The 13,954-nt window shown below is 38.2% G+C and overlaps 1 protein-coding gene across 1 annotated transcript; it reads left to right on the top strand.

Annotated features, from left to right (window-relative positions):
• The first annotated feature begins 2,780 nt into the window (after positions 1-2,780).
• Positions 2,781-13,090, top strand: LOC131243392 (protein BREAST CANCER SUSCEPTIBILITY 1 homolog). Its single transcript, XM_058242732.1, has 14 exons — positions 2,781-2,989; positions 3,899-3,952; positions 4,034-4,104; positions 5,614-5,727; positions 6,167-6,696; positions 7,030-7,140; positions 7,681-8,853; positions 8,956-9,056; positions 9,844-10,030; positions 10,139-10,224; positions 10,690-10,810; positions 10,900-11,065; positions 11,498-11,616; positions 12,567-13,090. Exons 1-14 carry the CDS (start codon positions 2,934-2,936, stop codon positions 12,915-12,917), a joined length of 3,240 nt encoding a protein of 1,079 aa, XP_058098715.1. The 5' UTR covers positions 2,781-2,933; the 3' UTR covers positions 12,918-13,090.
• The last annotated feature ends 864 nt before the right edge of the window (positions 13,091-13,954 follow it).

Raw genomic sequence — 13,954 nt, 5'->3', positions numbered from 1 at the left:
TGGATGGCTTAGCCAACTGTCGGAAAAAATAAAAATAAATTCTCTTTCACCATCTATGATGTGGCCCACTTGATGATTGGATCAGCCTAATTTTTTAAGCATTTCACTTTCATAGTGGGGTAACCCTATGGAACAAGTTGGAATCATGTATACACAATGGTGTCCCTTCAAGTTCCATGAATTATAGTACTTGTAGGGGATTCAGCCTCTTCTTCTCCAAACAATAAGTAGGTATTACATGTGCAATGCAAGTGGAGCGGATTGATAGTCAGTAAGAGCATGAGGGTTCATACTGATGACATATGTTTGGCTCAATCAAACCATTCAAATTATGGGAATTACATTGTATGGGTTCCCAGTTGTTTTATAATCTCTAATTAGTAAGCATTCACTTATTGAATTTGAATTATTAACTATTTTCATTAGAATGTTAATTAAATATACGCCAATCAAACCGTTAGAAAATTATATCAATATATTTTGTTGATTTAAATCCACATAAATCTAAGTTTACAATCTATTCCTACTATGCTTGTATTAAAAATTAGGTATTGTTTGGGAGCTTATACATTAAGGTAAGTGGGAAATAAATCGGGGATGAATGAAATGAGAGTATTGGTTTACTCAGTTGTATTTGGATGGAAGTAAATGAAATACATTTGAAATCTAAATATCCTGTTTGATTGGAGGTAAATGAGAGGATTTATAATGGGTTGGAACTTTTCCATATATTCATAAGAATACATATGATATTCTAAATAAACTTTAATATCTTAAATTAGTGTACATTTATAATACACCCACCAAAAATGAAGAAATTTTGAACCTTTGGGTGAGCTACAAATGTAAGAACTACCAACAAGTAACTTGCCAACATTTTTAACTGTCCATTTAAATGATCAATCATTGGATAGTTTAGATAATTTGTTTTGGTGTTATTTTATTTTTGTATCCAATAATTGGATTGTTTTGAAGTATTATCAATGTGCAATGTGTATGGCAGACGTACATATCGACACATTTGTTTACTTGTGCAACTCTCCATAAAACCTCAAAATGCATTTCATCCATTTAATTATAGATATTCTCTCAAAGAGACAATTTCATTTACAAGCTTATTTAGTCTCATTTTATTTTATTTCCATGCATTTATTCCTATCCGGATATATCTTTAGTGCATCTATATCAACTACATTATTCTCTTAAAGCATCGAACTCGTTCATGGGTAGACTTAATTACTCGAACAGGTGCTGAATCAAACATACCATTCTAAACCCCTGAATACTCTCTCTCTCTCTCTCAAAACCCACTTGAATAAAGGAAAGCTTTATCAAAAAACTAATTGTGTGAGTAAAATTGTTCATACTTGGCATATATACTAAAGATTTAAAATAGGTCCAGTATTTCAATGGTTTTACTTTGTTTTATTTGAGTTACAAATGTCTATACGAGTGCCTGCATACCAGCCATCCCATTCTTCTTATGTGCTAGTAGCTGTTGTTCTCATGGTGTGACCAATCTCATTGTCAGCAATATTTCGGCATGAGAATTCTCAAGAGATTTTTAGACTAGAGATGTTAAAATCTCACTGGAGATAAAGTATATCAATATTTATTATAAATGAATAAATAATCTTAATAATTTAAAATATTAGTAAAAATGATTGAATTTAGATTTTAATTGGGATTTCATTGAAGTTCAGCTACTTGATTCAAGAGTAGTGTTTTTATGATCCTGGGTGAGGTGTCTACATTCACATTCTTCCTACTTGCGTGGTCTGCATTAGAATCAAAGCTGCATGAACTTCAGGCAGCTCCAGAGCACATAAGATTTGGTAATGGCATGATAAACGGTCCGGATCTCGCACAATTATATCTCATTGGTAGGTGTGGACTGCGGAGCGAGTCACTTTGGCACTACCCTCTGGCACGTGTATTATGAGAGACTTGTGTATGATCCAACGCGCTCATCAGGAAGATCAATTCAAAAGTTACTATTTTCTAAAAATAAAGATTATATTCCGATAATCAGATGGGCCATAAGACTATGTTGAATTTAGACTGTTGTTCAATTTCTATAAAGGTTCCATTTATCTTTCACACGTGCACATCATCGTGAGGATCAAAGCCACTTGATTATCGATATAAAGGATCCACCACCTTGATAAGCATGATGAACGGTTGGGATCTTACAAAATCTCACAGTTTTCCCACGTGTAAGAGGCGAGTGTAAAAAAATTCTACTCGCTCGAGTTCACCTTACCATTATCTCTCTCAAGGGTTAGACTCCTATGTTAGTTCACAACCATTTAGAAAAGGTGGTGATTCTTAAACTTTAAACATGGCACTATCGTACGTCAATCCAGACCGTTCAAATCTGACCCGACTGCCGGGGGAGTATCAAGGAAAATTACACCATAATATAATGCTAAACAACGGACTGTTTCCTTCGAATTTAAACCGCTCACTATTTTTACTATCAACCATCCAGTTTATAACTACTAAATGGACGGTTAAGATTCCTTGATCAGTATGATCTTAGAGATGCGCTCCATCCACAATGGGACCCACAATTTGGACGGTCTGTAGTGTTTTACGTTAGTGCCACACGTAAGAAGGATGAGTCACCACCATTTTCAAAATGAGGCTTAAACTGACCATTCAAAGTTCCAAAACATAAGGCGCAGAGAATTTGGCGGGTAAAAATGAAATAATTCGAAGTTTTCCGATTTAAATCCAAAATCTCCCGCGTCTCTCTCTCTCTCTCTCTCTCTCTCTCTCTCTCTCTCTCTCTATTCCGCTTCGAACCCATTCCAATATCCGCTTCTTTCCTTTATCCAATCTCTCATTCGATTTCTCCACTTCTGAGATTTCTCTAACCAAACAGCCAGAAGCAGCAGCAGCAGAAGAAGAAGATCTGCAGAGGAATAAGGATGGCGGATTCCGCACATTTAGAGAAGATGGGTAGAGAGCTCAAATGCCCCATCTGGTAATATCCATAGCAACGATCTTAGCCTTTGAAATTACTCTTTATCTTTGTTGGGTTTGGTGGATTTCATTTCAACGAGTATATCTGAAGAGCCTTGCTAAGGTTACTATGAAAGATCTGAGCCGTTCATCAGTCGGGCACTGTCATGGATGTGCCCTAGTCTAAAATCCAGGAGGTTGCAGCCATTGGGTGGGCCACACTCGTATGGAAGAACTGAATGGTTAAAAGACATTAACTGATTTTTCGCATTCGATCTACAAGTGTGGCCCATCTGATTAGTGTGCTGGCCTTATTTTGGGCAGGGCCACATATACCATATGATCTGTTTGATAAATGGCCTCAATCTCGTATGCATGCCGTGCTGGCTTGGTGCCTAGGAGTTGGATTCTGGATTGCGTATTTTCAATTTTAGAATTTTGGGTGCTGAAATTTTGATATCTATACGTGTGTGCCTGTGCAGAGCCATTGATTTCTGTTTGAAAAACGATATCTGAATCTTCAGAATTCTGTTTGTCTGTTCTGGGTTTCTAAAATTTTATTTTAAAAGCAGCAATGGAATTCTGAAATTCCCTCGTCTTTCTGAGTTCATCAACTTATAATTCCTGATTTTATTATTTTTGGCTTCATTTATTTTGCCTTAAAAACCAAATTTCAATCCCTTTTTTTTTCCCTTTCATTTACATTGTTGGGTTTGTAGATATTATTTTGATTTTGTTTTTTCTTGTCTCTTGTCTTCCTCTTTCATATCTGTCCAACGCTGAGATTCTCATTTATTTGCTTTTGGGTCTGCCACTTACTGTCACAGATGCTACATCTTAATGCCAAAATCTAAAAAAAAAAAAAAGAACTGCAAGAAGATTGATTGGAACAGAATTCTAATATCCGTGATTGCTCTTTTTGTCTCTGCAGTTTGAGCCTACTGAATTCAGCTATTTCGCTCACATGCAATCATGTGTTTTGCAAGTATGATGACATTCCTTCCATTTATGTTCTTCCATTTTCTAGGAGAAAATTCCAGGCTGATTCATTTTTTTTTCCTTCCAGCTTGTGCATTCTAAAATCCATGAAATCTGTGTCGAACTGTCCTGTTTGTAAAGTGCCGTATCGCCGGAGAGGTATGATGTTTGTTTTTGTTTGAACATATGAAGAAATGTTGGCAGGTTGATGTTGCATGGAAATACTCTACTTCAAAAACTTCTCAAAGAAATAGTCTATGAGGTTTCATGTTGTAAAAAAATCCTGTAATTTCTTTTGATTTCATATTTGACTCTTTGGAAACATTTGATATTTTTAAAATGAAATCTCATGTTTAGGCGTGTTTGGTTAGTTTTGCCAAGACATGTTGGTGCCTGATATGCATGCGAGTCTCTACGGACACATCAGACAAGTTTCATCGCATAGTAGAAGAAAGTCCTGAAAACCACAGTGAAAAAAATAATCTTAATATTGTCACAACAAGAAAATGGATTGATGAAAACTAAAATGCTGTTGTGGCTTGTAATCATTGTGGTTTTTGGCTACTGTCTTTTAGAGTGGTATTATTACATTTTAGTGACGAAGAGGCACTTACCAATCTAGGAATTTATTTTGCCCATACTAATTTGCTAAGGAAGATGTTCAAAGACTTGGTATCTACTCAAGATTTGGCATTTTCATTTTTGGGTTTGACTCGGCAGAGTCAATGGAGAGGCTGGCTTACTAGACTAGGCTGGTTTCTGGGTCAGTTGGTGAGATGCTAAATGCAGCTTTATATACTTAGGGCCTGTTTGGATGTAACCCGGAATAAGAATGGAATGGAATGTGATTTGGTCCATGCCTATTTTGGCAGAGGCAAAACTATCTACAACAGTCTGCAAATGTGGATGGTGGCATGTACTAAATACTCCACCTGCAAAATCTGTCTGTGAGAATGTACTGACAGCATATCAGACATGCTAAGATGACATTCTGATTCTGTATTATCTTTGTTATCAGACATATCTCCTGATGAAAAGAAAGCAAATTTGATGTCTAGTAGGAATATTGTAGCTGATAGAGGTGCAGGGATGTTGGATCAAAGGCCACGAGGCCCTCTTGATCCTGACCATTTGTAGTGTAGACCCGCGTAATCCCCACAATGGTCTACTAATCCAGATCTTTAAACTTGTTTTAACGTAATTTAATATTATAAATGATATTTATTTTGTAAAATCCATTTTCAACTGTTCAAATCAAAGCTCAATGTGGATTAGTGTTTCCAAATCATGAGTGGGTCGTTTCTCCTTGGGGTATTGAGGACTCTACCATTAGAATTGTGGATCTGAGTCTATAAAAAGGGGATTAGCAACCCCATACCAAAACATTGGAGAAAATAGAAGAAAACTCCAAGAAAATCCTATGGTTAGGAAGAGAATACCACTAACGTGATTCCCAGTCTCACGACACTTCTCTCCTCATTTTTGGATGCTGACGACAGTTCTGATTGTAGAAGATTTCATGGGCTATGAAGGCTTTCTTTCTTGGAATTGTGCTTCTTAGTTCTTGATGCTGCGGACCTTGTGACTTGTAATTTCTTTGTGGTGTAAATGAATTTTATTTCTTTGGCCATAAAAAAAATAAAAATAAAAAACTGATTTTGGTCACAGAGGTCCGAGCTGCTCCTCACATGGACAACTTGGTAAGCATTTACAAGAGCATGGAAGCTGCTTCAGGAATCAATATCTTTGTCACTCAGGCTGCACCTCCAACCAAAAAATCAGGTACCTTATGTAAAAATATTAAAATGCAAAATATGAGCCAGGTTTGCTAATGCCATATCTGGGTAAATTGTAGTCCATGTGCTGCCATGTGTACCAATCTGGCATGTATTTGGAACATCTATGCCATCCATCAGGTGGGTCCAAAAGAATAGGCTGGTCCACTCATCTAGTAATTCACAGCGAAAGGCAAATTGATAGCAAAAGACAGAGCTGAGATTTCTCTAGCTGTTGTTTCATGCATTTTTCCCCATCTGAAGAGTGGACTGGACTGATTCTTGCGTGACAGTGCATACATAGTGGGGCCCACCTGATCATGATTTGGATCTTGAAACTCATTAAAGCACCATTTCATTGCCATGTACCAGTTTGTTTTTTGAGGTAACATAGCTTGGCATTCTATTACAATTTTAGTTGCATTTCTGATCTATCCTGCCAATAGAAGGACAAAGCCAAGGTGAAGGTGGCAGCAGTCCTTGTGGAGCAGAAACTGATGAACCTCGGCCACAAAAGTCAAAGAAGCGAAAAGCATTGAAAGAATTGGATAAAGCCAATGTGAGAATCTCTAGTTCTGGTCCATCAGCAAAACCTTCGTTTCCAGCTAAGAAAAGGGTTCAGGTTCCACTCAGTCCTCTGTCCGAGACGCCAATGAGGCCTGACAAAGTTTCAAGTATGGGAGATCAAAGTACTAAGCATGAAGTCAAAAGAGAATGTGGTATGTCTGCAGGAAACGGATGTAAGCAAGGCAGTTCATTTGTATTAAAGGAGAAGCCTGCTTTTAATGAAATGGGAGAGCCTATGTTTAAGCCTTTCTTCTGGTTGAGAGAGGCTGATGAGGATGAAGCCATGGAGAACCTGACTCCAACGCAAACAGATGGTGATCATCTCACGTACACACCACCACGTAATGCTCCTACGTTTAGTGATATCAAGGATTCAGATGATGAGAGTCCGATTACAATGACACCAACTGTAAGTATGTATGATTTGTCTGGATGAACTATTCAACTACGATGCTTAGTTCAATGAAGAGAAAATGGCCTAATTGCAGTTACCAGTTTTAGCATTGGTACTGGGAATAGCCCCTGAATTAAAGTTAAGACTCCTTTCAAGTTTGACGTGAAAGTAACATTATGGTGATTTGGAGCGTACTCCCTCAAAATGAATATGAAGCTAATTGCAATTTGATTGTTGCCTCTCTGATGGACTAATTATTTTAATTGCAGTTCAATTGAACAATGCATCCAAACATCCATAATTTCAATTGAATTCAGGGTTCTTATATCTTTTATTTACTTTGTGAAGGGGGAAGCTGGCAGTAAATCCAAAGCCGCAGATGTTTTCGACAGTGAGATGTTTGAATGGACACAAAGAGCTTGCTCTCCTGAACTTTGTTCTACACCCATGAAAACACAGGTATTGTTATTTTCAGAGGAATGTAATGATCCTTGATCTGAGACCATAACATGTATAATATGCTTTATCTCTCAGTTTCTACATGTGAGGCTCATGGTTCAGTTGTCCAGACCATCGATCTAATTGGTCTCACTTGGATGACTGAGACCCAAAAATCTTCCAGATTGGAAGATTGTAGACATTCAATCTCTGGCCTTTCTTTGTTGAATGTGGGCTGTTGCTGTACTTCTCTCCTAAATGTCCATTTGCATGCTGCCTAATAAATGGTTAGAATCTTATAGTTTTTGGAGGTTTTGGGGCATGTTCTGTCTGTGGTGGGGTCCATCAGATCATTTTTTTGGTTGAAAAAAAATGCGCCCCACTTGTATAAACTGAGGACCACAGGATTCTATAGATATATACTTGGGACAAGGATAAATAATTGCTCTCCACCATACTATAAATTCTTTTCTCACTGCCTGTATTCTCTGCAAACTGCAAACTAATGTGTTTGGTTGTCTTCATTTTAGAGTTATTTATATGAAATTAAATGAAATGCAGAGTGCAGATAAACATACATTGGATGGAATTCAAGAGAAGGAACATGAGGCAGCCTCACAGATTGAGACTGCAGTTACTAATGACGAAATACTGACTTCTGATAAAGTGAAAAGCGCGAATCTTGAGCAAGGAAATCCGAACATGGATATGCAGTTGCCTGTGTTATCATCCCAGAAAAATGGAAGTGGAAATGCTAAACATGCTAGAAAGAAAAGCATCAAGAAGGGAAAAAGACCAAGCAGAAAAATCAAAAGGAAGAATGTAACTACAACAACAGACAGGACTGATATTGTTCCAGATGCAATCCTTGGAGAACTTCCTACAAGTTGTGGAAAAATACCAGGAGATCCAAATCAAAAGAACGAGAACAAGTGTAGTGAAAATGGTAAGAGTCTAAATACAGGAAGAGAAGCTGGCAAGAGCAGTAAAAAAGGCAGCAGCCATTCAAAGAGAAAGCGTGTGAGCATATTGATGACCCAAGTCAATGATGCTGCCACAGGTGAAGCACTTGAAGAGGCTTCTATAAAATCTTGCGAAGAAAGTGGCCATGATAAAGGAAACATAGAGCTGTATATTGAATTGCCTGTTTTGTCATGCCGCCAAACTGAAAATGACAAAGCTGTGGATGTAGGAAACAAACCTGAAAGAAGTGATAAGAAAATTATCCGCGAATTCAAGAGAAAGCATGTGAGAAGATCAGTAAACCGAATTGTCAACACTACTGCAGTGAAAGTACTCAAAGAAGTTCCTATTAATGATCTTGAAGGAACCAAAAATCGAAATCACGACAACATGGAGATGGGGTTGCCTGTTTTATCATGCCAGGAAATTGAAAATGACAAAGCTCTAGATTTGGGGGGGAAAACTGTAAAAAGTATTAAGAATATAGAAGCCAAAGTTGAGAGAAATGGTGTTAGAAAATCAACCAAGGTGAAGAGATTGAAAAGTTGCACAAGTGAAGTTTCCAAGAGAGTTCCACTCATTTCCAACATGGATGAGGAAAAGGAAAACCGTATCATCATAGAACAACAAGAAAATGTTGAGATTGGAGGGGGAGGCATCACAAAAACTGCCAAGGTTCTTCCCATTGCTAAGGTCCATTTGCTCCAAAAATGCAAAACCATTAGCAGTCACATTCAGTGTGCTTTTTGTCAGTCTTGCGATGACTCAGAGGTAATGCCATTGATATTGTCTTCTTCTTACCTGTCAAGTATCTTATTTTGACTTCACTTCTGTTGTTGAATGAGAATTCCAATCTTCAATGCAAAACTGCAGGCTTCAGGAAAGATGTTGCATTATTTCAATGGGAAGTTGGTGGCAGCAGATTACAATGGAGGGTCCAATGTCATACACTCACACAGAAACTGCACCGAATGGTTTGTATTCCCAGAAAAGTAAAACCCTTTTGCTGTTGATATTAGGCTGCTTTCTGATGTCCCAGAAAGTCAGCTGGGTGGATAGCTTTTCTGCAGAAATCAATATCCAACACCTCAGCTCAGGGAAGGCTGAAAAATGGCATAGCTCTAAAAACTTGCCGACTCGACGGCCGAGTTTTGAGTTGAGTTGCTGTGAAACTGGGATCTGGGTGTGACTTGGTTACAACTCTGGTAGACTCATCGAGTCGACTCAATGACTCAGTTGACTTGATGTGACTCGCTGTGATTCAAACCTTGTCACTTGCCTTGTGAAACTGTTTTTTGAAAACAAAATGGTGATAGTGAACTGAGGTTCATACAAATCATACCCCAAACTTCTTTGAAGAGGAGCAGTGCTCTTTACTAGCAGGGCAATTGCTGAATTGTTGGTCAATTTTCTGCACTAAATTATTTATTTGGATATAACTATTTTAAATGTTTATTGCATTTTTATTGTTTTTTATAATAGTACTCAAATATCATTTTGAGTCGAATTGTGTTGAGTCTTTGAGTCAACCCAACCTGGCTGAACATCGAGTCGATTCGAATTATCAGGTTTTTGAACTACGAAAATGCTATCTAACATAATGTTATTCCTTGCACTGATCACAATCTGACTGCTAAAAATATCTGTTCCATTTGTGATTTTGGTATATCCAACAGGACTCAGATGCAATGAATGTGTAGTGTTTGAACTGTCTTTCTTTATATGGAGTGTTACGTAGATGCAATATTTCTGTAAATACAGGGCTCCTAATGTGTTCTTTGAAGATGATACTGCAATCAATCTTGAAGCTGAATTAGCAAGAAGTAGAAGGATCAAATGTAGCTGCTGTGGAATCAAGGGAGCCTCGCTTGGTTGCTATGAGAAGAGTTGCCGCAAGAGCTTTCACGTTCCTTGTGCGAAGTTGACACGGGAATGTCGGTGGGATACTGTAAGTGATTACAAATCGTTGGTTTTGGACTCAACATTTGAAATTTTGATTAGTAGAGTTCTGGTGGGGATGAAATGTTTTCATATTTTCTTTTTCATTTTATGGCAGGAGAACTTTGTGATGCTATGCCCACTTCATTTGTCATTGAGATTGCCAAATGAAATTTCTGGGAATCAAAGGGAAAGAAAAAAGAGGTTTGTTCTGGAATTGTGTGTTTGAATTATTCTCTTTGATTTTAATGCTATTGCATTAAATGTGGAAATACATGGTGCTTAATTGAAAGAAACAATGTTTATTGGTTTGACCCAGCAGTGGTACACATGGAGCCTGCCTTGGGCAACCTAAGCTGTTGATCTGACTGGCCCCATCATTTGATGGACCATGCTCTCACGTCTCCACTGTCGAATGATCCTAGCCATCAAATGAATATGAACAAGTATAACCAATGCATGACATTTACCAGAGCTCCAATTGGACAACTGGGGATCACTTGATTGGTGGGTTTTTGGGATCTCTGATCCAGCACTGTAGGAATGATTTGTATTATCAGGTGGGGCACACCTGTACAGGCTGTTGGGCGTAGCAATGCTCAACTGAACGTTATATGTTTTCTCTTGTATGGTATTATGCCTTGTTTGTAACTAATCTGAAACTTTCAGAGGATCTCGAGCAAGGGAGATAGTTCATCCAGGTCTGAAAATGAACAGGCCGTGGAAATGGCCTTCTGGGTCACCTAGCAAATGGGTTATCTGTTGCTCAGCTCTTACAGTAGCAGAGAAGGTAAAATGAATCTTTTTGAGTAGAGCAGTTAACAAAATGCAAATCATTCAAACCTGAATTTTCTCAAACCAAAAAGTATGGAACTGCAGGAAATTATTTCGAAGTTCGTGAAGTTGGCAGGTGTCTCACTGTCAAAGACATGGAACTCTACGGTCACCCACATCATTGCATCAACGGATGAGAATGGAGCATGCAGAAGGACCATCAAATTTTTTATGGGTATCTTGGAAGGAAAATGGATATTGAGGATTGACTGTAAGCAGCGATGATCCAAAATGCTTCACTGATGAATTGATTCATTTGTTAGCAATATTTGTCTATCCTTGAACATAGATCCTACTCTCAGCACGTGGAAATGTGGCACATGTATGAAATTTTTATGTTGATCGGGTGTCCTCGAAATTAGACCGATCCAATGATCAAGTAGGTTGCATGTGTGCAAGAAAATGGATAAAGAGTTGGCTATCATCCATGTGACATTTACACAGGCCTACCTGATGTGTGGATCAGCTTGTTTTTTGGTCCATGGTATGTAACTAGTGGACCCCACATGACTAGCTGCACAGATCTCTCACATGTCATATTCGATTGTGTGGGGGTAATCCTACTTTAGTGAGTGTCCACAGAACGGCATGGTTGAGAGTTTTGCTTAATAACATATTCAAACGGTTTGTTTCTGTGGTGCAGGGATTAAAGCCTGCATGATGGCCATGGAACCTGTGCCTGAGGAACAATATGAGATCCATGTTGATGTCCATGGAGTCCAGGATGGCCCGAAACGTGGAAGACAACGAGTCATGAACAAGGTCACGTTCTCTTCTTTTAAGATCTAAACAGGGTTTGAAAAACAGCAGTTTGACCTTGTAATGGTAGTAGAACGGCATCAGCATTATGTAATGATAATGGCTGTTATAAAATGGAAAAGTCAAGTCCACGAGAAAATAATGGCTGTTTCTACTGAGGCGCTATTAAAGCGTCTGGTGTGTAGAACAGCTCTTTTTGAGAATATAGTGGCTATTTAGAAAGTGTGGCTGTTATTTAATTGAAAGTTTAGTAATACTTTAATCTTTCAGAAATGAACTGAACACATTCAGCTGCAAAACCATTTAGTTTTGTTTAGGGCGTTTTGGTTGCACCAAATATCATGATATTTCATGATTAATCAATCTAATTTGGTGCAACCAAATGCACCCTAAAAAATCTTAGGAAATAATTAGTTTGTGATCATTAACAACTGTGAAGATAAACACACAAACATGAATGTGATATGTGAAATTTGCTTTTCTAGCTGAGAAAATGGTTGATGCAACTAAAGCTGCATTCAGGGACCTGGACACTCCAATCATTGATCTGGACTGTTCGCTCAGACCAGCACACTTGATAGGCCACCATACAAAAATCATCACTGATTGCACAATTTTAGCTACTCTATCAATAACCTGCACATTGAACAGTTAAGATTACTCATTCAGTGGACCCTTTACTGGATTCCTATGAGTCTCAAGATTCATTGGGCAATAATAACAATCAAACCATGGCTTGGAAAGTGCATGTTTTCAACAGAAAGGCTGACATTGATATGATTAAGATTATCCAGCTGGTGTGATTGTGCATGGTGGCATCTAACGATTGGGCTGGATCAATGATTGGACCATTCACATCCAAAGAAGCAACAATGTATCTAGTTGAATTCGATCTTCTCTTGATGTATAAACTCTTTATCTTTTCTTGAACATGTACTCTTTTTCGCTTACAGGAGCCAAAGCTTTTCAATGCCTTCAAGTTCTATTTTGCTGGAGAATTTGTGCCATCCTACAAAGGCTATTTGCAGGATCTTGTTGTCGCGGGAGGAGGAACCGTTCTACAAAGGAAACCCATTTCAAGAGATCAAGAGAGATTGCTGAATGAATCCCCCACATCGACAACCTTCATAATCTATAGCCTTGAGCACCTCGAAAATGGTGATTCCAGCAAAAATGCTATGGTTTTCAGCTGCAGAAGGGCCGAAGCACAGACTCTTGCGAATGTGATGGGAGCCAAAGTAGCTGGTCATTCATGGATACTGGACTCCATTGCTGCCTGCAGACTCCAGAGCCTTGACTCGTAAAGAGCACAGCATGGTTGTGAAGGCTTTCTTAGGAGAGTTTATCTGAATATAATGTATATGTGCAAGGATGGTATCTCATGATTCATGCTGAGATCTTGGATCTTTTTTCTGAGTTTGAAACTTATATCATGCACTAATATTCTTGGGGTGAAAAACTCAAAGTTCATAAGCTATCTCCTTGGGCTGAGGTTGTGTTTCCTCCCTTACCAAGTGCAAATGGGGTGCATAGCTTGCTAATCTGAACCGTTGATCTGACTGGCCTCTCCATGTATGAATTGTACCCCAAAAATCTACCTGAATGGGGGATTCCAAACCCTTGGATCCATGGTCTGCAAATTGATAGATTGAGAAGATAAAAATAAAGGAATGGCTATAGGGCCGGGAAAGGGATTTGTTCTAGGACAAATCTCAGTAGGGATGCAAATTGGGTTGGGTGGGCGTAACAATAAGTGAGCGCCCCAAAATTTGGACAGATGGAGCAGCTCTTGGTCTAGAACTTTGACCGGAATTCCTATATGGTCTAATATGGGCCACCCTAAAATGGATCTGACTTAGATTCAAATCAGGCCTGGACCCAATGCAAACCTTGTAAGAGTAGTTAATAAATGTATAGGAAAGTCTAAATATTTGGTTAATAATTAAGGGGTCATTTGGGAGCTTGTAAATGTAATTCATTTCACATTTACTCTCATTTCAAGTGAAATCCAAATACTCTCATTGGATGGGAGTAAATGGGAGGAATTGGAATGCATTAGAATTTTTTAATATATTCACAAAAGCATATTTGATATTCTAAATCAGTTTAATATTCAAAATTAGTATATATATATATGTGATATTTGATAAAATGATTGTAACTTGTCTACAAAAGTAAGGTTCACAAACAGAACTTGCCAATGTTTGAATAATTTGGATCAATCTATTGGTGTTATTTTAGTGATTTAGCCAATAATTAGATTGTTTTGGAGCATCATCAATATGCCATATGTGTGGTAGACATGTGACTGGCAACACCTTTATTTACTTGTGTGACTCTC

The sequence above is a fragment of the Magnolia sinica genome, chromosome 1 (assembly GCF_029962835.1).
Source record: "Magnolia sinica isolate HGM2019 chromosome 1, MsV1, whole genome shotgun sequence".
Taxonomy (NCBI): domain Eukaryota; kingdom Viridiplantae; phylum Streptophyta; class Magnoliopsida; order Magnoliales; family Magnoliaceae; genus Magnolia; species Magnolia sinica.
The sequence above is the reverse complement of the archived record's forward strand: the minus strand, read 5'-3'. Positions and strand labels throughout refer to the sequence as shown.

Coding starts and splice junctions, on each gene's coding strand:
- LOC131243392 (XM_058242732.1), top strand. CDS start 2,934: ATGGCGGATTCCGCACATTTAGAGAAGATGGGTAGAGAGCTCAAATGC. Junction 3,953..4,033: donor TGCAATCATGTGTTTTGCAA/GTATGATGACAT, acceptor TTTTCCTTCCAG/CTTGTGCATTCTAAAATCCA. Junction 10,811..10,899: donor CTCTTACAGTAGCAGAGAAG/GTAAAATGAATC, acceptor ATGGAACTGCAG/GAAATTATTTCGAAGTTCGT.